The sequence below is a fragment of the Podarcis bocagei genome (genome assembly GCF_964188305.1).
Source record: "Podarcis bocagei genome assembly, chromosome: 10".
Taxonomy (NCBI): domain Eukaryota; kingdom Metazoa; phylum Chordata; class Lepidosauria; order Squamata; family Lacertidae; genus Podarcis; species Podarcis bocagei.
The window spans coordinates 13,933,203-13,958,236 of NC_138135.1; the positions used below are offsets into that span (position 1 = coordinate 13,933,203).

At 41.7% G+C, this 25,034-nt stretch overlaps 1 protein-coding gene across 8 annotated transcripts in view; it reads right to left on the reverse strand.

Moving 5' to 3' along the window:
* Positions 1-25,034, reverse strand: part of USP6NL (USP6 N-terminal like) — a 145,115-nt gene that overhangs the window by 43,722 nt on the left and 76,359 nt on the right. For all 8 annotated transcript variants that reach the window (XM_081209937.1, XM_081209934.1, XM_081209936.1 and 5 more), the window contains 2 exons: positions 16,564-16,603; positions 6,437-6,517 (listed from right to left, as the gene is read on the reverse strand). In XM_081209937.1, the coding sequence (XP_081066063.1) occupies positions 6,437-6,517; positions 16,564-16,603 (121 nt within the window). The remainder of the gene's footprint in view (positions 1-6,436; positions 6,518-16,563; positions 16,604-25,034) is intronic.

A 25,034-nucleotide genomic window follows, 5' to 3' on the forward strand; every position in this document is an offset into this window, starting at 1 on the left:
GTGATTAGCTTCTTCAAAAGCCGGCTCAGACAGATGGTCCGTTTGGGTGCTTATGAAGGCCCAACATCCTTTTCTCGTGGGAGAGTAGCTCTCATATGCTCTCACACATTGCTACACTCTGACTGTAAGGGCAGAGGTGGGTGTTCCGCATAAATGTTTGTAATCCTTCTGTACAGAAGTCACAAATGCGTGATTATTCCCCATCAGAGGGAAGAGGAAGGGAGAATTCTGATTCAGCCCTCGTGCATAGAAGCATCCTCACGAAACATCTTCATCAAGTATGCCGTTATGAATATGGGGTGGGCATGTTTGCTCAGTCCACTGCCCAGAAAAAGGGATCTTTGACCCAGGTAAGCATCTGCACTCAGCTATGGACTAAAGGACCGCCATAGGAAAATCAGTACACACAGACACCAATTTCTAAAATGTGGATATTCTCTTTCTGGTTGTAAGGGAGAACAGGATAAGGAAACAGCAGTATCTGTCATGCACACGAAGGGTAAATGAAATATAACGGATGAATCACCGCTGTCTGATGCAATTATAATTGATCAAGGCAGAATGAGGAAATGGCGGAATGCAGTGCAAACAGCTGCATCAACAGCTGCCGCGCACTCCCGGCCAAGCGGGTATCGGGCCTTGTGGGAATATGCCAGCTGTGAGCATGGTAAATCTGCTCCGATTACACAGCACTAGATGAGTGGGACAATGTTTCTCAGAAACAGCAGTTCATTAAGTTCTTTCTGAAGGGAAAAACCGAATCAGGCTTAGCTAACGTGCAATAAAACTGATCGTGATGGGGGGGAAAGCACAGGTATTTTTAAAGAGAAAAAGTGTGGCATAAAACTGGACAAATTAGATTCTTATCATAAATTTGCAAAGTGCTTTATATTCTGTGTACTTCTTCACAACAACCCTGTGAGATAAGCCACTGCTACTCCATTTCCCCACATGATGGGAAGTAAAGCTGATGGTCCAGAAACGTGGCTTATGAAAATAAATATGTACACCTTGACTTTCCATAATCACCATAAGACCCACAACTAAATGTTTCCTATTGCTATGACACACACACACCCCAACCCTTGAGACTATTCTCGGTTAGTGAATGCAATTGTGTGCACTGGAGGGGGGATGTGTTAATTCTTTTGAAACTCTAATATCACTTGTCATCACATGTCTACTTTAGAGTGCTGCAGCCAGATGATGATTCCTTTACAAAAATACTTTTATATTTGCAATCAGATTTGTTGTGCTTACATGTTGCTTTCAGGTGCACACTTAAAAAGGGTATCGACACTCAAGTTTGAGTGGCCTTTACAGCCAATTCCAATTCAGAAGCGAAGTCACAAAATAATGGACCATATCAAAGGCATGGAAAATGTACATTAATTGTTACTGAAAAGATTCTGAGAATGTTGAAGGGTAGCGTCGGGACAGTACTATAAGTCAAAAAGAAGCCTTCAGAGCAATGCTACAAAATTTTCCAGACTTTCCTGCAGGCTACTGACACTTAGATCTAATTGATCTTGTTCTCCAAAAAGGAAGTCCTTTATTACAGACAGATGTTACCAGATTCTGGCTTAAAAAAAGGAAAACCAAACTGGATTAAGGATTCCCACTGCCTGTCTCAGATTTCAGAGACACAGAAAAGACTGAGAAAATCTTATAAGCTGCCAATATTGAGGGTACATTCTTCGAAGGAAGAAAAACACCCTTTTGTTGGCACTGGCTTAGCTGATACAAGAGATTTTTTTTTTAAAAAATGTCTTTATGGGAACGAAATGAAGGCCATGCAATCACAAGGAAACAGGCAGGGTGAAATCCAGCTGTGGCTGCAGCCTCACCCTGAGCCTAGCTCTGTTCTGCATGTGGAAGGTTGAATTCCTGGCATCTCCAGGTGGGGGCTAGGATTCTCTGCAGCCTCAAGCCCTCTACAGTCACAACCTGTCTGGGCAGACAATACTGAGTTAGATGGATCAATGGTCTGACTTGGTGTAAGGCAGATTCCTATGTTCGGGGTATTTTTTTAAGAAGAGGAGAAGAAGAGCCCTGCAGGAACAGACCAAAGGTCAGTCTCCTGCAGCTTCCTGCTTCCCACAGCAGCCAACCAGATGGCTCTGGAAAACTGCAGAAGAAGCAGTGTGTGCAAGTAATGACCCTCTCCTGTTGTGGCTCCTGCTGCCGCCTCCAATCTTTGAGGTTCTATCAGGCTATTACGGTGGGGCACACCTGGCTGTAATCTAGTTCTGTAAACTCCCCACAGTGGTACATTTTCTGCCAATAGCCACCATGAAACAACAGCAGCAGCGTAACATCGTTTTGTAATAATTTTCATCTCAGAAATCTTTCCTTTGCATACTGTGGTTCCTATTTTAAATTGTTTCTGGATATTGTTTACTATTTTGGTTATGTCTTTATACTCATCGCTGGCTGCTCTGGGCACCTCCATTGGAGGCGGGAAGAGGCTTATTATAGGAAGCCAAACAAAATATGTAAGTATCAAATGCAAGGCCTTTCCAGTTTTCCACAAGTATTCCCAACCATGCAATGGAATATTTCTGTCAATAGCTTGATACCATTCAATTATATAATGTTCTCATCTTCACATTCAGAATCATGCTCCAATATTTTAATGCACCTATTCGATAATATAGGCTTAGTTTTAAAAATAAGAGAACCTGGTTCTCAAGCATTTTTTCCCTTGTGCTAGCACTGGCAGCCATGTTCTTCTGCAAGCCTTCCGGAGCTCAAAAATCAAGGATTAGACTCTTATGTTTCATAATGACTGAAATAAACATCTCCATCCCTCCAAATCATTCATGAAAAGGACAAAAAGCCCTGTGTATTCCTTTGGGGCTTCATTATCTTGTACAAACAAGAAGCTTCACAGGTATTCTTATTTTCCTGAGTTTTTAGGAACCAAGATCTTGTTCAGCATAAGGGGGGAAATCTCAGGGTGACCGTAGAAGCTAAGGATTGAACCAGCTGCTACATCCACCTGCAAAGAGCCTCATCCTCTCTTTTTTCATCCTTTCTCTCTTTAGAGCACCTGGTTTCTTACTGGACTCAAATAACCAGGAATTAACAGTTGAAATAAATTAACAGGAAACAAAGCACCAGAAATTGCTCTGGGGTCCAAGATTAAACCACGTGCTACCAATATGGAAAGTAAGCAAGCAAAATGGTGTTGGAGAGACAGAATAGTATCCAGCTAACTCGTTCAATCACTGCAAGGATTTCCAACTTGTGCCACGACACTCCTCTAACCCCCATACACCCACTAAATATGTTCTGGGGTTTTCCCCAGCCTTCCAGAGCAGATATTGGGGGGCTGTGGGGGGTGTAGGTGGAGGGAGTTCTGTTCCATAAGCAGAATTCCTTCCACTGACATGATGTGTTAGCTGGAAACTGCCCACAGAGAGGGTTGGAAGGACTAATCAGTGTTCTCTTTGCCACTTGTTATTGTATTGTTTGTATATGTTTTGCTGGATCCATTTTTAATTTTGATTCTTGTTGTAAGCTTGGTTACATGGCGTTATCTAAATACAATAAATATACAGAAGTGATCTGCAAGTGGCTGTAGCAGCTGCTAGAACCCATAGCTACTACAGTCACGTGGAGGCTTCACACCATATGGAGCCTCATTCATTGACTTCTGTGTGAATCAGAGATGGGACAGCAAGAGGAAGCCTTGTTGCTATCTCCTTCTGAATCTCAGAGAGGCTTTTATTTATTCTTTGGAAGCTATGGACAGGGGAATGGGGAACAAGGGGACAATTTGACACAGAGTCTCTCAATAAACTCTAAATTATTTTCAGCTACCTCAAGCCTGGCAGTTTCTCCCCCCTCCTCCCTGACGCTTCCTTATTTCTTTTCTCTCAGTCAGATAGCTACTCCATCAACAAGCGAGTCAGATGGCACAGCAAAGAAGACATTTGAATGTGAATACAGTGAATGACATTTTTATTCAAGGCACTCTGAAAGTTATGGTCACACCAGGACAAAAGAGGCTTTAATGCCTGCCGTGATTGATGGCTTGATATGCCCTATCTCAGCTGCAGGATATAATTAAGATGCAAACACATAAACTCAAAGCACCAGGTCAAGATGGGCTGTCAAGCAGCAAACAGAGAAGCAAACGTGTTGATTCCCTATGCTACTAAAGAAAGGTTGCAGGTTATTGGAGTTGGGGTGTGTGTGTGCATGTTAGGAAGGTGGGGTGTGGAACAAATACCTCCCTCTCTGCAATTTATATATTATGCAGCACACAAGATTTGAGAAGTGCTTTAGAAGTTTTTGCTGCCCTTGTGCTCCGAACAATGCTGCAAGTCAAGGCAATAACTTATACCCATTTTAGAGATAGGAAGCTGAAGTCAAAATTGAGGCTTGGCCAAGACTGCACAAGGCATATCCATTTTCAAAAACTTTGCCAAACTGGCGTGATAGGGACCATTCTAATGAAAGAATAGTGAATGTCTCCTTCCCTTACATTCCACAGAACAGCTTTAACGTCCTTAAATGCCTTTGCCAGCATTTCTCTTCCCAACTTTAGAAAAGACCAACAAAGGGAGGGAGGGGGAGGGAGGCTAAATAGTAAAAAAATTTTCCTATAGTAAGAGCCTCCAGAGAGAAAGAGCTGTATCACAAATTGGTGCAATGTGCTTAGTTTCTGAGGTTCTTTTTCAATGTGGCACACAAAACATGTACCAGTTAATACAATTGCTGCTGTAGTAGGAGGAGAATAATAATAATTATTTTTAAAATGGGATTATTAAAAGGAAAGTAGTTCCAAAACATGCCCAACATGGAAATTGGGAGTTTGGAGACCTCAAATTTTGCACTTGTATATAACTGGGTTGTGGGCAGTTAGGAGAGGAAAGAAAGAATGTTATTGCATCTACAGGAACCCTGTTATTCCTGAGAGATGGACACCGTTAAACATAGTGATGGTCCAAGCCCATTTCTTAGCGCTTTCTACCCAAATCTGATCAATCAGGATTCTGCCCTTTGGCAAAGAGAAATATGACCAAGAGCAAATTGCTATATATCCCTCCCATCTTGCAAATCTTCCTTTCCTGTACATTTCTACCCAACAGTGTAAGTCCCTTCTGTCCCGCTTGGATTTCCTCCCAGACCATCTTCTCCTGCTCTTCTCTTTCCCTCAAACCTCAGCACCTCCAACCCACTTCCTACAGACAAACTGGTTATATTTCCTGCTAGATGTGAAGCTCCTCCTTCTCCTTAGATCCTACCAAGGAAGCTTCACTGTCTGTCAACGTTCTATAGCTAGAAAGCTTCCTTTGAGCATGTAGAATGTTCATGAGCCAGTGTGGCGTAACAGTTAAGAGGGTTGGACTAGGACCTGGGGAAGCCAAGGTTCAAATCCCCACATCTACATCTACATCTACATCTACATCTACATCTACATCTATAAATAAATAAATATAAACATATAAATACAGACACACACAAAACAGCAGGTAAAATGTTATAAATGTATTGCACTTAAGAAGCCTGGGTGAATAAAGAGGTTTTCATCTGGCACCTATGACATAAACATTGGTGCCAAGTGAGGCTCCCTGGGTAGACTACTCTATAACCTGGGCACCATAGCCAAAAACACCCTAGTTGGCACCTGCCTCATCTCTGAAGGCAGAGGCACTCAGCAGATCTGAAAAATACTGGCCTACGTTGGGTTGGGTAGTAGCCACTCCTTCAGGCATTTGCATATTATTATTTATTATTTATTTAGAGCAAAAAGGTTCCCAGAATGGCTTATATAAAATCAAAACAAGGCAACCCCTACCAGCAGGATTACATTCAAATAAATAAACAAATAAGTAAATAATCTAGTCCAACCCCCTGCAATGCAAGGGGTTTTTTTTGCCCAACATGGGGCTCAAAGCAATGACTGAGATTAAAAATATCATAGTCTACTAACTGAGCTATAACACTGATGTACAGTAACGCATATATATTTCCTGAAACATTATTCTTTTTGCATCAATGCCTTTCAGAATCTTGCAGCATGAGAAGATCAACACACCAGGGAGGGATTTGTGTGCACACAAGAGAGAGAGAATAGGCTGAATGTTACCAGTGAATATTGTTGTTGTTGTTGTTGTTGTTTTAAAAAATGCACACATTTAAGTGAAACTTCACAACTTTCTACTTGTGTTCACCATCTCCATTCCTACTGCACAATTATAAAATTGGTACTTCCTAAGCAATTATTCTTCTGCGGCTAAACTTCCAGAACAATGAAGCTCTTGGAAACCAGCTGAATGGAAGGCTCTTTGTGCATTTGTTGTTTAAAATGAATGCTATAATGAAAGCTATGATAGAGAAAAATGAAAGCCCGGCACCACAGAATCCAATTTAATACTGTTGCATTCAGTAAATGCAACTGCCTGTGGAAGCACTTTAACTTTACCTTTTCTGTGTTCTTGTATTTCTCCCAGCTTTTCAACATCTTCAGCCATTTTGTAGTTCTTTCAATTTCAAGCTGCTTTTGCTGAAAATAAAATTAGAGTGCATTATTCCCTTCATCTCACCTGTACTAAAAAATGTTTGGACATTTACAGGCGTTTAGGAACAGACGCAGCTGCGCATTTCATATCAGAAAAACCAATGGCAAAGTATTATAAATCAAATGCAAATGTTTAAGAAATACGTTGGGGTTTCTTCTCCCCAGCCTTAACATGATGCTGATCATGTCCAACCAATAGAGAGGGGTTAAGGAGGAAAAGTACATATTAAATTAGAAATTAAATTAAAATTAAAAACACAAATATTTGCAAATAAGGCCATCTATAAATCTAAACTGAAGCAGAATTAAGCAATATGCCATGGGTAGGCAAACTAAGGCACGGGGGGCCAGATCCGGCCTAATTGCCTTCTCAATCCGGCCCGCAGACAGCCTGGGAATCAGCGTGTTTTTACATGAGTAGAATGTTTCCTTATATTTAAAATGCATCTCTGGGTTATTTGTGGGGCATAGGAATTCGTTCACTATTATTTTTCGCAAAATATAGTCCGGCCCCCCACAAGGTCTGAAGGACAGTGGACCGGCCCCCTCCTGAAAAAATTTGCTGACCCCAGCAATATGCCTTCATCTGGCAGTGACCACATGGTTGTTTCCCAGCTAGTCTTCTATTGTTTCCTCTGGCCAGCAGTGACCCTTGGGGGCCTCAGGAAGAAGGCTTTCCCAGCACCTGCCTCCTGATTCCTTTAGCTGGAGATGCCAAGGGTCAGACCTGGGACTTCCTGCTTGCAAAGCTTCTGCTCTAAGTGAATGATCCCCAAACATTTTTCTTCTGGATAACTTGGAAGCTGGTGGTGGTTTTGGCCAACCACTTAATTAGTTTACTGCCTGTTTAGACATTTTAATGTGCTGTGCATAATTTTTTTAAAGAATCAAATGGTATTCAAATTTTAATACAATATTTTTTTTTATATAAAATTTTTATTGGTTTTAGAAAGTTTTAAACAACAAACAAACACTTAAAAACAAACAAACATACATGTATAGTTTCATCACCCATTTTCATAAACCTCTTTTTTCAGACTTCCCCATACCCCCCCCTTTCTGCATCCCAGTGTCCATATTTTTATAGCAACTCCCAACTGTTACTCTCCACCTCTGTCATCTTAGTCCTCTCTATATTCTAACCTTGTGTCACTGTATCCCTTTGTTTCTGGAAACCAAAACACTTTAACATTCATTAAGTTTATAATGGTCCTTAAGATAGCTTTTAAATTTTCTCCACTCTTCTTCCACCGTCTCTGTTCGTTGATCACGGACTCTGCCTGTCATCTCGGCCAATGTCATGTAGTCCATCACCTTCATCTGCCATTCCTCCAGAGTGGGTAGATCTTGTGTCTTCCAATACTTCGCGATAAGTATTCTTGCTGCTGTGGTAGCATACATAAAGAAAGTTCTATCCCTCTTTGAGACCAATTGGCCGACAATACCCAGGAGAAAGGCCTCTGGTTTTTTAAGAAAAGTACATTTAAGTACCTTTTTCATTTCATTATAGATCATTTCCCAGAAAGCCTTAATCTTCGGGCATGTCCACCAGAGGTGGTAGAAGGTACCTTCAGTTTCTTTACATTTCCAACATTTGTTATCGGGCAGATGATAAATTTTTGCCAGTTTGACTGGGGTCATGTACCACCTGTATACCATTTTCATAATATTTTCCTTTAAGGCATTACATGCCGTAAATTTGATACCGGTGTTCCATAACCATTCCCAGTCATCTGACATGATGTTATGACCGACATCCTGTGCCCACTTAATCATAGCTGATTTGACTGTTTCATCCTGTGTATTCCATTTCAGCAACAAGTTATACATTCTAGATAAATTCTTGGTACTGGGTTCTAACAATTCAGTTTCTAGTTTTGATTTTTCCATCTGGAAGCCAATTTTCCTGTCCTGTTTGAAAAATTCCATTATTTGATGATATTGAAACCAATTTTGTACCTTATGTTTCAATTTCTCATGACTTTGCAATTTGAACTTATCTCCATCTTGTTCCAAGATTTCCCAATACTTCGGCCATCCGACCTCCATATTGAGTTTCTTCACTGCCTTGGCCTCCACTGGTGAGACCCATCTAGGGGTTTTGTTTTCCAACAGATCTTTGTATCTTATCCAAACATTGAACAATGCTTTCCTAACAATGTGATTCTTAAAAGCACTGTTGACTTTATCGTACCATAGATATGCATGCCAACCAAAAGCATTATTAAAACCTTCCAGATCTAAGATATCTGTATTTTCGAGGAGCATCCATTCTTTCAGCCAGCAAAATGCTGCTGCCTCATAGTACAGTTTCAAGTCCGGCAGGGCAAAACCCCCTCTTTCTTTAGCATCTGTCAATATTTTCAACTTGATTCTAGGCTTTTTGCCCTGCCAGACAAATTTCGAAATATCTTTCTGCCACCTCTTAAAACATTCCATCTTATCCAGAATCTGCAAGGTCTGGAACAAAAATAACATTCTAGGCAATACATTCATTTTAATCACAGCAATTCGGCCTAACATTGACAATTTCAAATTTGACCATATTTCTAGATCTTTTTTAATTTCTGACCAACATTTTTCATAATTGTCTTTATACAAATTCACATTTTTAGATGTCAAATAAACCCCTAGGTATTTCACCTTCTTGACCACTGTCAACCCTGTCTCCTCTTGAAATTTCTCCTTTTCTGTATCTGTTAAGTTTTTTCCTAAAACTTTGGTTTTTTGTTTATTCAACTTAAATCCAGCTACCTGGCCAAACTGTTGTATTATTTCTAAGACCTTTTTCGTACTAGTGTTTGGCTCTTGCAAAGTCAATACTAAATCATCTGCAAACGCTCTTAACTTGTAATGTTTGGCTCCGACCTGCACTCCTTTAACCTGCTGGTCATTCCTTATCATGTTCAGCAACACCTCCAGAACCGAAATAAAAAGTAATGGGGAAATTGGGCACCCCTGTCGTGTTCCTTTTTCTATCTTAAGTTCCTCCGTCACTACGTTATTTACAATCAATTTAGCTTTTTGTTCAGAATATATTGCAGCCATACCATTCTCAAAGCCTTGACCTACCCCCATCCCATGAAGATTCTTTATCATAAAACTCCAAGAAATATTATCAAAGGCTTTCTCCGCGTCCACAAAAATCAATACTGCTTTAGTGTTTATATTCACCTCTAGCTTTTCCAAAATGTCTATTACATTCCTTACATTGTCTGCTAGATGCCTTTTAGGGAGAAAGCCTGCTTGGTCCCTATGAATCTTCTCCATCAACACTCTTTTAAGTCTTTTTGCCAAAATGTCTGCAAAGATTTTGTAATCCACATTAAGTAATGATATTGGGCGGTAGTTCTTAAGTTGTGTCTTTTCAGTCTCTGACTTTGGTATGAGTGAAATATATGCTTCTTTCCACGATTCAGGTGCCTTTTTTCCCTCAAGAATCTCGTTGCAAACTTCTTTTAGTGGTTGAATCAACCATTCCTTCAGCGATTTGTAGTATCTTGAAGTCAGTCCATCTGGTCCTGGAGATTTGCCCAGTTGCATATTCTGAATGGCAGCCTCTATCTCTTGTTCTGTTATTCTCTGGTTCAGATCCATCTTGCTTTGATGAGAGATTTTTTGTAATCCATATTTATCAAGGAATTTGTCTATATCTTCTTCATTTTGCGGGCCTTGAGTGTAAAGCTTTTTAAAATAACTCAAGAAACAATTTCTAATTTCATTAGGTTTAGATATATTTTTCCCATCCACCTCTAGGCTTGTAACTGTATTTAATTTCTGCCTTTTCTTCAGTTGCCATGCCAGAAGTTTGCCGCATTTATTTGCTGATTCAAAGGTCTTTTGCTTCATTTGTTTTATCTTCCATTCAATCTCTTGGTTCATCAATTCCATATATTGTGTTTGATATAGCTTGATCTCTCTTAAAATCTCCTGGGACTTTGGTTTTGTTCTTAATTTTCTCTCTCCTTCCTTTATCTTTTCCAAAATCTTTTCTTTTTTCTCATTTTGTTTTTTCCTCTTTATTGAATTTTGTTGAATCAAGAATCCTCTCATCACCGCTTTACTTGCGTCCCAGATCACTCTTTTCTCCACGTCGGCCCTCAGATTTATTTCAAAATAGTCTTTTAAAGTCTTTTGGGCCTTCGTGAGGATTTCCTTGTCTCGAAAGAGGCTGTCATTCATTCTCCATCTAAATTGACCAGTTATTGTAAGTTTCATCTCCATCCTCACGGCATTATGGTCGGAGCAAGTTTTTGGGCAGATTTCCACTTTCTTAATCTTTGGGGCCATACCACTAGTGATCCAAATTTGGTCAATTCTGGTCCAGGTCATCATTGCTTGAGAGAAAAAGGTTCCCTCTCTCTCCAGAGGGTTCCTTGTTCTCCAAATATCTATCAAGTCCATGTTTTCCGTCATTTCAAAGAAAGTCTTAGGAAGTCTCCCTTCCTTACTAACTGTTAGTCTTTGTGCCTTGTCCATATTAGTGGAGACCACGCCATTCATATCTCCCATAATTATCATATTGTAATCCAGATAGTCCATCAAGGTTTCATGAAGTCTCTTAAAGAAGTCAGATTTGCCTTCATTTGGTGCGTAGATTCCAACAACTAAGTATTTTTCTCCTTGTACTTGTATCTCCACTGCCAAGTATCTCCCTTGTTCATCTTTGAATATCATTTTTGGAGCCCATTTCTCTTTCACATATATTACAACTCCTCTTTTCTTGACTTTATCTGATGAAACAAATTCTTGTCCTAGCCTTTTGTTTGTGAGTAGTCTCCTATGGGCTCTAGTTATATGAGTTTCTTGTAGGCATATCAAGTCCAATTGTTCTCTATTCAATATATGAAATACTTGTCTTCTCTTCAGAGGCCCGTTGAGCCCATTACAATTCCAACTAAGGAATTGCAGAGCCATCTTGTTATTTTCCTAAAGCTCCTCCAACAGCTCCAAGTTGTTGCTCTTCTTCTGATAGTGGTGGTTTTTGTCCAATCGAGAGATTCAGGATATCTAATGCTCTCCTCTGTTCTGCAAGTGCGTCCACAGTCCCCTTCTGCAGGTCCTCCTGATTTCTTGCCAAAAATTTGTCTTTATCTTGAATTGTCTTTATTTTCACCTTCTTTGCCTTGTAGTCAAATGACAGTCCTTGTGGAAATTCCCACCTAAAGCGGATGGAATTTTTCTTTAACAAAAGAGCCAAGTCCTTGTAAAAGTTTCTTAAGTCCAAAATGTATTTTGGGATGTCTTTGAAGATCTGTGCAGCTGAGTTGCCAATTTGCAGAGCCTTTTCAAAATGTAGTCCTAATATTTTGTCTCTTTCCTCCTTAGATCTAAATGTAATCAGGCAGTCTCTCGGGGTCTTTCTGTCCTGCTTTTTACCCAGTCTAAAAGCTGTTGTAATTTTAAATTCGTCTTCCTCCAAATCCCAGCAGTCCACAAACTCCCGTGTCAGGTATTCCGCAAGGTTGTCTCTCTCGTTCTCCGGAATCAATCTTAATTTCAAGTTTCTCTCTTTCCTCTGTAACTCCCACAAGGCCAAAGTTGCGTCGTGCTCATAAACCTTCTTAGCAATCGGCTCTAATTTCTCTTGCATCTCTCCAGCAGTGGCTTTAGCATCTTCGGCAATTTTCCGTGTGGTAGCGTTTTCCTCCACCAATTTATTTATAGATTCTGTGTTCTGGTTTAGTCTTACCGATATTTCTGTTAATTTTTGTGTATTTTCTGAAGTCTGTTTTGTCAAAGACTCCAAAGTTTGATTTATCTTGAGCAGAGCATCTGTCACAGCTTCCATGGAGGCAGCTGCTCCTTTTTCTTGTTCTGTTGTTCCGGCTGGTCCTGGAGTTGCAGCTGATATTGAGCCTCTTTTCTTTGTCTGTTGCTGTTGCAGCTGTTGTTGTTGTTGTTGCCTGATCTTGGCTCTTGTGACTATCTCTTCTTGTGCGCCACTCATGTCAAGGTCGTTCCCACGGGAGCTATTCCCCGTTGGAAAATTCCACTGTCCTAGGCCGTGCCGAACTTTACTTTACCCTCTAGGGGGAGCAAATCAAAATGGCCATAAAGTAGAGTATCCAAATACAAAAACAAGGGAGAATGTCCAAAGATGTAAGAAAGAAAGCTTAACACAGTCCAAGTCAATGTTGCTAGAAGCTTGTAACTACAAATTGCCACAGTTTCCCAGTTTATACTGTTTCTTCTTGTAATATACTGTAGCCAGTCCCTGTGAAAACTTTGTATCACAGTATCACTTTTGCAGGTAAAAGTCAGTTCAGTGTCCTATTGTTCTAAAAAGGCAGACCGTTTCGTACTTTCAGTAGATGAGACAGCGGAGGATTTTTACTTCAGATAAATCATGCAGTTATTATAGTCTCATTCACCTCCCCTCTGCCCTGCTAGCTAGAGGGGAGATCTAAGGTCTGAATGTCCGGTTTGATTAATTAAGGAGCAGGTTTCAACGGATGCAAGTTTAAAGTTCCGTTGCTTTCACTTTCATGCAGTCGGGGGAGGCAGACTTCCTTGATTTAATCTCCCCGCTTTTAGCTCAATTTTCAGAATTTAAAGGGTCCCGATTGTTTTTCAGTTCCTACTCACGGGAATTCCGTCCAAATTTTCTTTTCAGGAAGGAATCGGCGCTCTCCGCTTATGGCGACGCGGCTTCACTTCGCAGGCTGGGTGACGACTCTCAGCACCGCGCTCACTCCCGATGTCGATCCGTAGCCTTTAAAAAGGCTCTTTCACGGTACCGGGGGGTGCAAAGGTGCCCACCGAGTCTCCTTGTTCTCAGGCTTCAGCGCCTGAGATTTTAGGGGTCCCCCGCTCGCCGTAGCGGGTAAGACCCGAACTTGCGAAGCAGTCCTTCTCCGGAGCTCGGAGGTAGGACCGCCATTAAGCGCTGGCACCGACCGGAAGTCCCAAATTTTAATACAATAAGCAATAAAAACAGAATTCTCCTGCAGCCTAGCTGGTGCCAAACATATTGCCCTGCTTGCCTCTGGACCAAATCAGTGAGGGGTCTTGTCATAGGACCTCCATACATACTGCTCAGGCTTGCACCCTGGGAGATCACTTTGGTGATCTCCATTGTGTCCCAAGACAGATTGATGCCAACAGCAGCCATCCAATGTGTAGATAAGTCAGTTTCACCCTGAATCATCCCATTCCAGAAATATCTAGTTGACTGTACATACAAAGTTTTGACTATCTCCCATATAACAACCTCCAGATTCTGACCAGTAAAAGTTACAATGAAAATTATGTACTCCGCTCTGTACTTTGCCACACCCATAGGAGATGTGGAGTTTATTTTAAATGCCACTGTGCAGCCTAATCAGAGCATTGCACTGCAAAGAGATACTAAGCAACAACAGGTTATTCCAAAGACAGACATAATTACAGTAATTTAAGACCACTTCACAATACTTAAATGGAATAGAGCCACTGTGCATGCTATAATCTTTCCTTTTGCTGATAAATACCTATGGAAGGTTTGCATTCGTTCATCAAGCAAAGTCTACCCAACGAAAACATTTTGTAACAGTGTTTAGGAAGAGTCTTATCTGAAGCCCTACAATTTCATAGTAACTTTATATTATGTTAAGCAGAGATTCTTCCCACTAATGTGCACTCTCAGAGAAAACTGCACACACTTGACTTCCACAAGAGAATGTGCAAGAAACAAATGTGAAGCAATGCATTTTAGTGACAGTTTTGTTCCCCAGCTAGTTGACTGCATCATAAATTGTGGGCAACAACTGAATTTTAGCTTCTGCAGCAATGCTTCCCAAATATGCTATTCGGGACAGTTTTTTCGCCGGCTTAAAAATTGGAGAGATACTATACTCAAAAAGATTTATCAATAGCTCCCTGAGCATTTGAACAAAATTACTTTTTCAGCTTCTGTATAGCATAGCTATAACAGTGGTGCCCCGCAAGACGAATGCCTCGCAAGTCAGAAAACCCGCTAGACGAAAGGGTTTTCCGTTTCTGAGCTGCTTCGCAAGACGATTTTCCCTATGGGCTTGCTTTGCAAGACGAAAACGTCTTGCGAGTGTTCCGGTTTTTTTCCGCTCCCCCCCTTTTTCTAAGCCGCTAAAAGCCTTTTAGCCGCTAATCCGCTAAGCCTTTAATAGCCGCTAAGCCTTTAATAGCCGCTAAACCGCTAGTAGCGCTAATCCGCTAAGCCGCTAATAGGGTTGCTTCGCAAGACGAAAAAACCGCTAGTCGAAGAGACTCGCGGAACGGATTAATTTCGTCTTGCGAGGCACCACTGTAATGGACTTCCGGTACCCTGCTCTCTCCTTTGCATATGTGAATCTGAGATCTCCCTGATCTTACAGTGACACCTGTATTTTGGAACAGTGTTACTACTGAAATCAGGCATACACCTACAACCTTATTTTTTTGATCCCCTGGCTGCCAACAGTTTTTAGAGAATTTGCTCAGTTCAGTGTTAGTCATTCTGTATTTTATTATTTTATTATTCTATAATCTTATGATGTTTTAATAATTTTATGGTGCACCACCATGATATTTTTCTTATTACTTGGCAGTTTATAAACACTCCTGTAAATAAAATAAAAAATAGTCCCAAAGAGCTATTTTCATCTAATGTATCTCCCATACATTAGATGAAAATAGCTTCTGGATCTTCAGATAAGAGCAAAACTTTTCAGAGGGCATTTAAGTTAGAGAGCATCCTGGACTAGGCAGAGACCAAGTGTAATTTAAAGAGGCTTAATTAAGTAGAAGCTCAGCAAACAGCTGCAAAAAGAACACAAGTGGCTCTTCCACCTTCCCAGACTAGCCGGGCTCAGCATCCTCTTGGCAAGTGACCTTTCAGTTGATCCTAGGAGTGTTAACAGCTCTATGGGGGCTGCATAAGCTGCCTTCTTTTGAGACACTCAATGCCAAATAATCACCAAGAGCAAGGGCAGGAAAAGTAGCTCACTGCATCTGAGTGAAAAAGGCATTACTGAGAGATTTCACGAACAAGGGAATGGGTTTAATAGGAACAACTAACAGAGAGAGAGCTAAATTTGACTCACAGCAGCCTCAGTTGCAGCACAGCCAAGTCTAAGCATGATGTAATCTGTGGAATGCACAGAGGGTGGTGGAATTTGTTGGCACAAGTAAGTCTTCAGCACACAAGGTTTGGGCCAAAACACCATGCAGATTGTGCAACATAAATCGATAAGCACTTGCCTCGCTATGGGAAGAAAGTGTGAGGGCTCCGACAGGGTCCTAGAGTCCTACTGCCTCCTTCCCAAAGCCGAGTTAGCACTTGCCCAGCTGGGAAGGAGGTGGGAGGGCTCTAGGACTCTGCCAGAGTCCTCATGCCTCCTTCCTAAAGCCTGGCATGGCACCAGCGCTGAGTAAGGGACACCAAATTTTGGCTTAGCTCGGGGCACCATCGCACCAAAGTCTGCCCCTGCGAAAACAGTACTTTCGCAGTCTTCTGTTAGAACTCAGTACAACTCAAATGGTGGAGTACAGACTTTGCCTGCAGAAAGCCCCATGTTCAATCTCTGGCATTTGCAGGTAGCCCTGGGAATGTCCATCTGAAACTCTAGAGAGTCGCTGCCAGTTACTGTTGACAAAGGAGTACCAGAGGCAGCCAATGTGGTGCTTTCCAGATATTGCTGTTATGCAACTCCCAACCACTGCCCTTGACCACTGCCCTTGCTAGTCAGAGATGGAGACCAACATGTGGAGGAGACCACGTGTACGTAGTGGTGTACATAGCATAGTATAACCAATGTTCTGCTTCAGTGCAAGACACCTTCTGTGCACCAGCTTCAATCTACAATATCTCCAGTTACAAGTTACAGAATCGCAGGTTAAAGGGCTAGCAATGATCACTGCCTGAGACCTAGAAGAATCACTCCCCATCAGAGCAGATAGCACTAGTCTTGAATCATGGTCTGACTCAAGACAGCTTCATATGCACAATGACCTGCCCACATATAGCTTCAGCAGTGGTACAGCACTAAGTAGAACAATCACTGGTAATTTAAAGTGAGAGATGAAGAACTTACCCTCTCTGATGCTGCATCATGGACAGGTAACTCCTCTTGGCTAAAAAGAAAGGGGAACAGACTATTACTTCTGTTGAATATGAACAAAATGATAGTTTCGAACAGATTGCTACTAATGGAGACTCAGAGGCATGGTGCAGAAGATGAAGACTTAAGAGCCAATTGCAAAACATTGTGCCACAATATCGTAAGATAATAGAACAGTGGACGTATTTGATTACAATCCTCCGTTTGGAGATAAAACTCAGGGGAAGCTCAAGTGCATAGGGGGGTGGTGCTGCTTCTACTGTATAACATTCTACAAGGTCTTTAAAGCAGAAAAGTTCATGGGCCTACAATAGAGAGAGAAGATTACAATGAAGTAGGATGGACAGGTATGTATTAGTCATATAAAACAGTCAAATATTTACTTGGGCTGTATCCAAAAATCTATTTTGACTTTAGCACTCAGAAAATTCAATTGAACAATACTTGAAATTAATGACTACGTCAAATTCTGTGCTGTGGAATGACTGTTAAATCAGTTTTAAACACAGATCGATACCTAGCGAATCACTTGGGTGGGTGATTTCACAACCCATAAATTAGTTTACAAATCTGCATCCAAATCACACAAAATAGGAAAATGTTTTTAAAGTCAGAAGCCAAGATAAAAAGAAGACTGTCTTTCGTTATAAGCAGTTTGGAGTGGTGAAGAAAGACACTTGCCTAGTAATAGGCTTAGAACTGTTGGGTCCTTACACACACTCAAACGCTCATATATTTATATACTATTTATTTTGGCGAAATAAGCTGAGATATTCATATGCAGCCCCTTCCCTCCCTCCTCAACATGCCACAATTAAACTTGGAAGTCTGCTATTAATCATAGTTTCCTGTTTCAGTCAAACCAGGAAAAAGTATGTTTACCAGGTTCAGAACAAGCCAAGGTTTAAGATCCTGAGTTGTTGCCAACCATAGTTCCCAATTAACTATGGTTCACTGAAGACTTCTTAGCTTTCAGCAGTGCACCAAGAAGAAAAGAGGGAAGGAGCAGCACGAAGACAGTGTATGCTGCTGGTAAAAGTCTCACGCTTATCTGGGCTTATTAAGCTGACATATAATCATCCAAACTGGGCCAGTGACTTTTGGCTGGGTCAGTATGTGAAATGATTTTTAAAGAATTGACTGATCTCTACACTGGCTCATGACTCTTAAGGTTTCTTGCCTTCTCCATTTTTTTGTAGCATGTAATGCTCTTCAACCTGCAAGAGCTCCCCGCCAAACAGCCATTGTGGTTCTTATACTCCTTCACTTTTGCTCTTTGCTTGTGACACAACTGTGTAAAATTAACAGGAGGAGGGCCATTGGTAAGGCAGGAATTGTCTGGCTCATACTGTTTCATTAATTTTTTATTTTCAGCTGCATAGAGGCTCTGCATCCAAGTCTCAGCGCATCATAAATAATATGCAATCTTTTGGAAAGGATGATCTGAATGCAAGTATTAATTCAGATGCTCGCTATAGCAATTTACAGCTTACCGCTCACTGACCACGCACACTGCTCAAGTTCTCAAGATGCACATTCTTATTCCAGCTGAGCAAGCTACGGGGTCGGACTGGGTTGTATTAATTTTACTCCGCCACTTCTCCCGCTGCCACTTCATCAGTGATTTTAATAATTCAGTATTGCCAGTTGGTGCGTTGCTTAAAATGGGAGAGTGCTGTTCTGCACAATACAACTGCCATGGGGATGCTCGTTCCCATGTTGAATCTGCCAAAAAAAACCCAGCTCAATTGTTTAGCAGAACTGACAACACAGTGTCTTGCCCATTGTACACAGCTTTCCCACATCAACCAGCATCCTCTGATCAAGTTTGGTTGATTTGGTTGGAGGGGGTTTTGGGATGGGGTGGGAGAGAGGAAGCTACTCATTTATATCCCACTTCCCTTCCAAGAAAGCAGCAGACACAGGGTTCCCTGTGGTCTCCCATCAAAGCACTGACCAGACACTGGCGGTTGCTGTATTGTGCGCCCTCTGACTACAGAATTAGGCTTCTACTGTACCATATCACCAATGGGCCACAAACATATCATGCTAAATAGGCTACAGTGGTCCCCAAGGGAACCACTACCAATACCCATTTTATTGCACATCTTATATAAGGTTCTTAGTTTCTGTTCACTGTGGCAAAGGACCCTAGTTCTCTGGTAGAGCAGTTGCTTTGCGTGCAGAAGGCCCTTGGTTCAATCCCCAGCACCTCCAAGTAGGACTGGGAAAAGCTCCTGCCTAAAACCTTGGAGAGCTGCTGCCAGTCAGTGAAGACAATAGTGAACTAGATGGACTCAGTATAAGGCAGCTTCCTATGTTAGGAGTATCGGGATGGTGTTTATGGTGGTAATTAAATAGTGCTGACATTATCAGGACAAGTTTCTAAGTGCTATGGGGTGATTAAATGAAATGAATAGACATCCACTAAAGACTATTGCAGCTTAAAAGACTAAATTGTGTCTACATGGAAAGCAATTACATTTATAGCTATCTCTGATGCTCTACTTATTTTAGCTAAGAGAAGCCCGACTCCAAAGTGTGATACTATTTAAGACACACATAGCACATATCCAGATGAGAATCAGGCTAAAAACAGAATCTAAACTCAAGTCTCAGGTCCTTAAAAGTTCGATCTTGCTCACTAAAAGAACGGGGAGAAAAGATATCACGGGGCTTTCACAAAATAATACATTTTAAATTTGGGCCACGGCTTTTCACATGTACTGCTCTTCTTGAGAGCAGTACATGTGAAAAGGATCTAGGAGTCTTGGTTGACCACAAACTTGACATGAGCCAACAGTGTGACGCGGCAGCTAAAAAAGCCAATGCAATTCTGGGCTGCATCAATAGGAGTATAGCATCTAGATCAAGGGAAGTAATAGTGCCACTGTATTCTGCTCTGGTCAGACCACACCTGGAGTACTGTGTCCAGTTCTGGGCACCACAATTCAAGAAGGACACTGACAAACTGGAACGTGTCCAGAGGAGGGCAACCAAAATGGTCAAAGGCCTGGAAACGATGCCTTATGAGGAACGGCTAAGGGAGCTGGGCATGTTTAGCCTGGAGAAGAGGAGGTTAAGGGGTGATATGATAGCCATGTTCAAATATATAAAAGGATGTCACATAGAGGAGGGAGAAAGGTTGTTTTCTGCTGCTCCAGAGAAGCGGACACGGAGCAATGGATCCAAACTACAAGAAAGAAGATTCCACCTAAACATTAGGAAGAACTTCCTGACAGTAAGAGCTGTTCGACAGTGGAATTTGCTGCCAAGGAGTGTGGTGGAGTCTCCTACTTTGGAGGTCTTTAAGCAGAGGCTTGACAACCATATGTCAGGAGTGCTCTGATGGTGTTTCCTGCTTGGCAGGGGGTTGGACTCGATGGCCCTTGTGGTCTCTTCCAACTCTATGATTCTATGATTCTATGATTCTATGATTCTATCACCAGAAGTATTTTGTACCCGAGAGTAGACACCCAACTACAGTAATGTTCCTGTACCACATCATGAATGGCTGACGAGTTGCCTCTATGTGTAAAATACACAGAAGCATGCTATGTAAAGAAAAAAAGGCAAATTTGAAATGAACATCTGTACATCGCTTCAAGGGCTGACGCTTAACTTTTTTTCCAGTGAAACCAATGAGGCTTTAAAGTGCTCAGCATTGGCTGGGATTGTGCCATTTATAAGCAAATGAAACAGTAAAATAAAAACAAATCAATACACACTTCAGAATCGAAGAAATAGGTGTGTCTTTTTCTTCTTGGTAATTTCTACCACAGTAAAAACTAATGGTAAAATAGATCAGGTCCAAGGATGGAGACTTCTACACACTTGGAGACACTGACCTCACCAGAAGTAACTGCCTGCTAAAATCTGGTGCACAGAAGTTTAAAATAAAAGGTCAGGCCAACTCTGCACTACTATCTACAAGTGTTTTGTGTTGGACTGTAAGCACAGCTCAAACAAGGACAACCACAGTGGGCCTTATGCTTTAAAACTCCCTTGGCTTGTCAAAATAAATGAATTATGTTAGGTATTTGGGCTGGTACGTTACACCCTCCCAGAGTTTTTCAATGGGTACCAATCTGTGTTGTTGTTTTTTAAAGTATGTTTTTAAATACACCATCCTGCACACACACACAGTTGCCAATTTTAACCCAAGCAGAAATGTCTTGATTTGCTTCCAAAATGTGTTCAAGTGAGGCCTTTGGCAAATGTCCAGGAGAAACTAGCTCCTTGCAAGTTAACCAGCTGCTGAAAACAGATTGCTATGGTCCTTCAAGGGTGCTCAGACAGTGGTATTACATGGACACTTTTCACTTGATTAGTTGCTCCTAGGCCCCATTTAACATTTCAAAGCAAGTCTGCCATGTTTTTATCCGTGTTCCTTGCAGCAAACACAGTATTCACATCCACAACAGACATTTAAAGTACTCTCAAGCCATTTTAACAGTCATGGTAAAGAATTCAGGGAACTGTAAGTTTCCCATGGGTGCTGCGAGTTGTCAGCACCCTTGACAAACTATTACTGTTTGTTTGTTAAATCGGTACTACAATTCCCAGGATTCTTTGGGGGAAAGCTAGGAGTTATTGCTTTCCCTCAAAGAATGATGGGAATTGTAGTACAAATTTAACAAGCGGTGCAAACATGCTTCAAATGTAAGGTGTGGGTGTGACAAGCATGTGGAGAGATGCGCATTTGCAAACTAAACAGCAGATACATATCAATAATCCCACAGTCATTACATGTGTCTCCAGCTATGATCAACATAAATCTCAAGTTGTTTTGAGGCTAGCTTCACCACACTTCAGGAATTTTCTGTATAGATGGTAAACACGTCTGCTGTTATAACGTTGGAATTGGCGCTACGGAACTCAAAGGCAAAGCTCTACAAGGCTTCACAGAGGAGTTTGTGTTGTTAACTGTTTATTATTTATTTCAGTGCTCATATCAAGCTGAGTGAGATGCCCCTCCTGTGTCTCCCTTCGCCCACACCCAAATGCTGGAATCTGGTATTCTAACAAGAGCCACAGACCACAAGCCCTATTGATGCCTGTCCCTGTTATGCTCTCTCCTCTTATTTCAGATATTCTTCTAACATAGATAATAGCTAAGTGGGAACAGAGCAATGAGAGTGCGGTTGTATCAATGGCGAAGTGGAATTTTTAGATCCTTGCAGCCAGGGAATACCAAGCTTTACATCTCCTGTTTGTAAAGTGTGTGTTTTTCAATTCCCCTCCTTCTCTCCTCCACAGTGTGTGTGCACTCCTGCCCACATCACAACTCTCAAGAGGCTTTGGCTGTTTGCAGGCAAAGTCTGCCTACACAAATCAATCTCTGTTGGTGCAGCTTATGAATATACAGCAACAGGAGTCTGCATGCCTCTATGAACTATGCAGGCCCACTCCACGGGTTGCATAACAGCAAGCACAGTGGAATCAGAAAGAGGAGGGGGGAAAGTTCAAAGTTGCCCCATATCCTTACGCAAACAGAATACAACCTCACGGCCTATCTCCAAGACAACTCGTCTTCCAAGGCATAGTGGAGATGCAGATGTTGATCGTATCTCAAGTCCACATTATTGGCACTACCAATATGTGTGTGCTCTTTCAGAAGCAGAGAAAGAAAAAGTCCAAATGTAGTGACCAGGGGCTACCTTATAAAGGGAGGCAGAATAATTTCAGCACATAAAGCTTCTCTCATCTCCACAAGCTGCACCCACAAAATCTCCTCTATTAAAGGTAAAGGAGGCCAGCTGCCCTCTATCATATCTCATCATATTGGAAAGATGTGAAAGGAAGATGATAGATGACAGACAAACAGACAGATATAGAGTGGATACCAGGTTTACAAAGCCTGAAGACAACTGATGTAGTCCATTTCTCCCTGACATAGTGAATTGTAATGGTTAAAAGTCTTGAGCTGAAAAGGGGCCACATCAAATCTTGCCTCAGCTATGAATTCACTAGGTGCAGAGGCCCTAAAATAGGGAGGGAGTCGTTCTCTCCTTGACAAAACCTGGTGCAGTATTACTAAGAGGCCCAGGCCAGCACCCTCTCTGATCTTGCATAAATCTCTTCATTTAGGCAGGCAAATCACTCTTCCCCAGCCTTGATCTTCCAACTGCAATAGGGGTAGAATGATAAACTACTTTATTATAGGATTTAGGACCATAATAGCTCAGTGCCAGAGCACATGACTTTGGCATGCCTTCAATCCCTGGCACCTGCAGTTAAAAAGATCAGCTAGCAGGTGAATAGGAAAGACCTTAGAGAGCCACTGCCTGTCAGAGTAGACATTAGGAGGACAACAATCTGGTATAGCTCCCTCTGTTCCTATTGTTATAAGGATTGAGATACTGTATACATTACAAATGCCACTATCTTGTTTCCCCAATATCTATATTTGGAGATTGTGGGAATATGGGAGGCATAGCATCTGCCCTATGTTTCTCCTTGGCTGGGTCTACATATGCAGGGGAATGAAGTGGTGAATTGGGCTGAACTATTTCACACCTCTTTTTGAATGCTTTAACAATTACTTGCAAGTAGAAAACTAGCTCAGCAGGCTGAGCAAAAACATCTCTCTGCTATGCTAGTTTTCTTCCTACAGGGATATACCGTATTTTTCGCTCTATAGGATGCACCGGACCATAGGACGCACCTTGTTTTAGAGGGGGGGAACAAGAAGAAGAAAAAAAATCTCCCCCTCTCTGCTCAGCGCCCCTTCAGCGAAGCGGCAGGAGAAACGGAGCCCCTTCTATTTCTTATCCCGCTCGGCTGAAGGGGTGCTGCACAGCTCTCCCTCTCTGCTGAAGCCAGGAGAGTCTTGCTCTCCCGGCTTCAGCAAAAGGAACCCGAAGCCTGCAGAGCACAGCGGGAACTCACGCTGCGCTCCGAAGACTTCAGGCGGCGATCCCTGAAGCCTGGAGAGCGAGAGGGGTCAGTGCGTACTGACTCCTCTCGCTCTCCAGGCTTCAGCGAAAGTAACGCGAAGCCTCTGAAGCACGGAGGGAGCGCTCCCTCTGTGCTCTGGAGGCTTCGCATTGCTATCGCTGAAGCCAAGGAGCCTGCATTCACACCATAGGACGCACACATATTTCCCCTTAATTTTTGGAGGGGGGAAAGTGCGTCCTATAGAGCAAAAAATATGGTACATGCAGCAGAGCCTTCAAGAATGCTATCACCCACCTGCAGCATCAAATAGTACATCAAAGAGTATAGCCACTTCATGATTCTACCACATGCTTTCTGTCGCATGTGTAGATCAGGCTTGAACTACGGGATGTTCCACATTTCGTCAAGATGAGAAACCCCATGCAATCCAGGGATTGTTACATACACAGCAATGAAGGAAGTGGATCCAAATCTCTATAATGACAGGGATTAAGTAAGAATACCCACATAATGGTTTAAAAATCCAAGCATTTTGCAAACCTCATCTCCCTAAAGCTCTCCTCGAATATATGTGTTCCAAAGGGAAACTGAAGGAGGGAAATAAAAGGAATTGCCAAAAGGGAGTCACAGCAAGTCAGTGGATCATCTGTTCTTCCAAGTCTTGCAAGAGAGAGACAGCTAGCTATTACTACCAGAGTACAAATTCTGTTATCTGGAAGTCTACATATTCAATGCCTTGCTTAAATATTTAAAGCATGCATTTGCTGCATTATATTTAACCTGTTGGTCACCACGAAGATTAGACATTTGATTTAAAAAATAATAATAATCAAAAAAGCAGGTTCACAATATGTGAAGTCCTGTAGAATGAGACACGTTTCAGTGCAAAATTTGTCTAATGGAAAATAAAGCCTCTTACGAATAGAGAAATGTAATATTACCATACCATTCTAATGACTGAGCATAGGGAAAAGAACAGTGCAAATACCAAGGCTTCTCCAGCACATAAGCGGCATTTCGGGAAAAGCCAGAATTTCAGAAGAATGTGCTTTATTGAGGGAAGCACATTGAGAATAGATTTGAAGTGATGAATGGAGCTAGATCTTTAAATTTATTACACACACAGAGGCAGCTGGTGCTGGTTTTCATACATCTTTCAAAAAAATGTGTCAAAAGCAACACTCGCATTACTCATCGGTTAAGACTATTACAGAAGCTAGCTCAAATCTTATAATATCCAATTCTGTAACTCACCCAGATATATGGCCATGGCCATTATTATAGGAGGCCATTTTTCATAATTAAGGAGTTTTATCCCAGCAAGCGAAGTTACAAAAGGGCTGCATCAGAAAGAAGGGCAAAGTTTTCCCACACAAATTGTATCTTGTACGCTTATTTCAGAATGACAGCTGCCCCAATACAGGGACCAACACATGCTGAAATGTATTCCTTGGGACAGTGTTGCACAAATGTCCTTCAAACATAGGACCTTATCATACATACATGGTCTGCAAATGTAGGATTTGACCACCACTATAGTCATA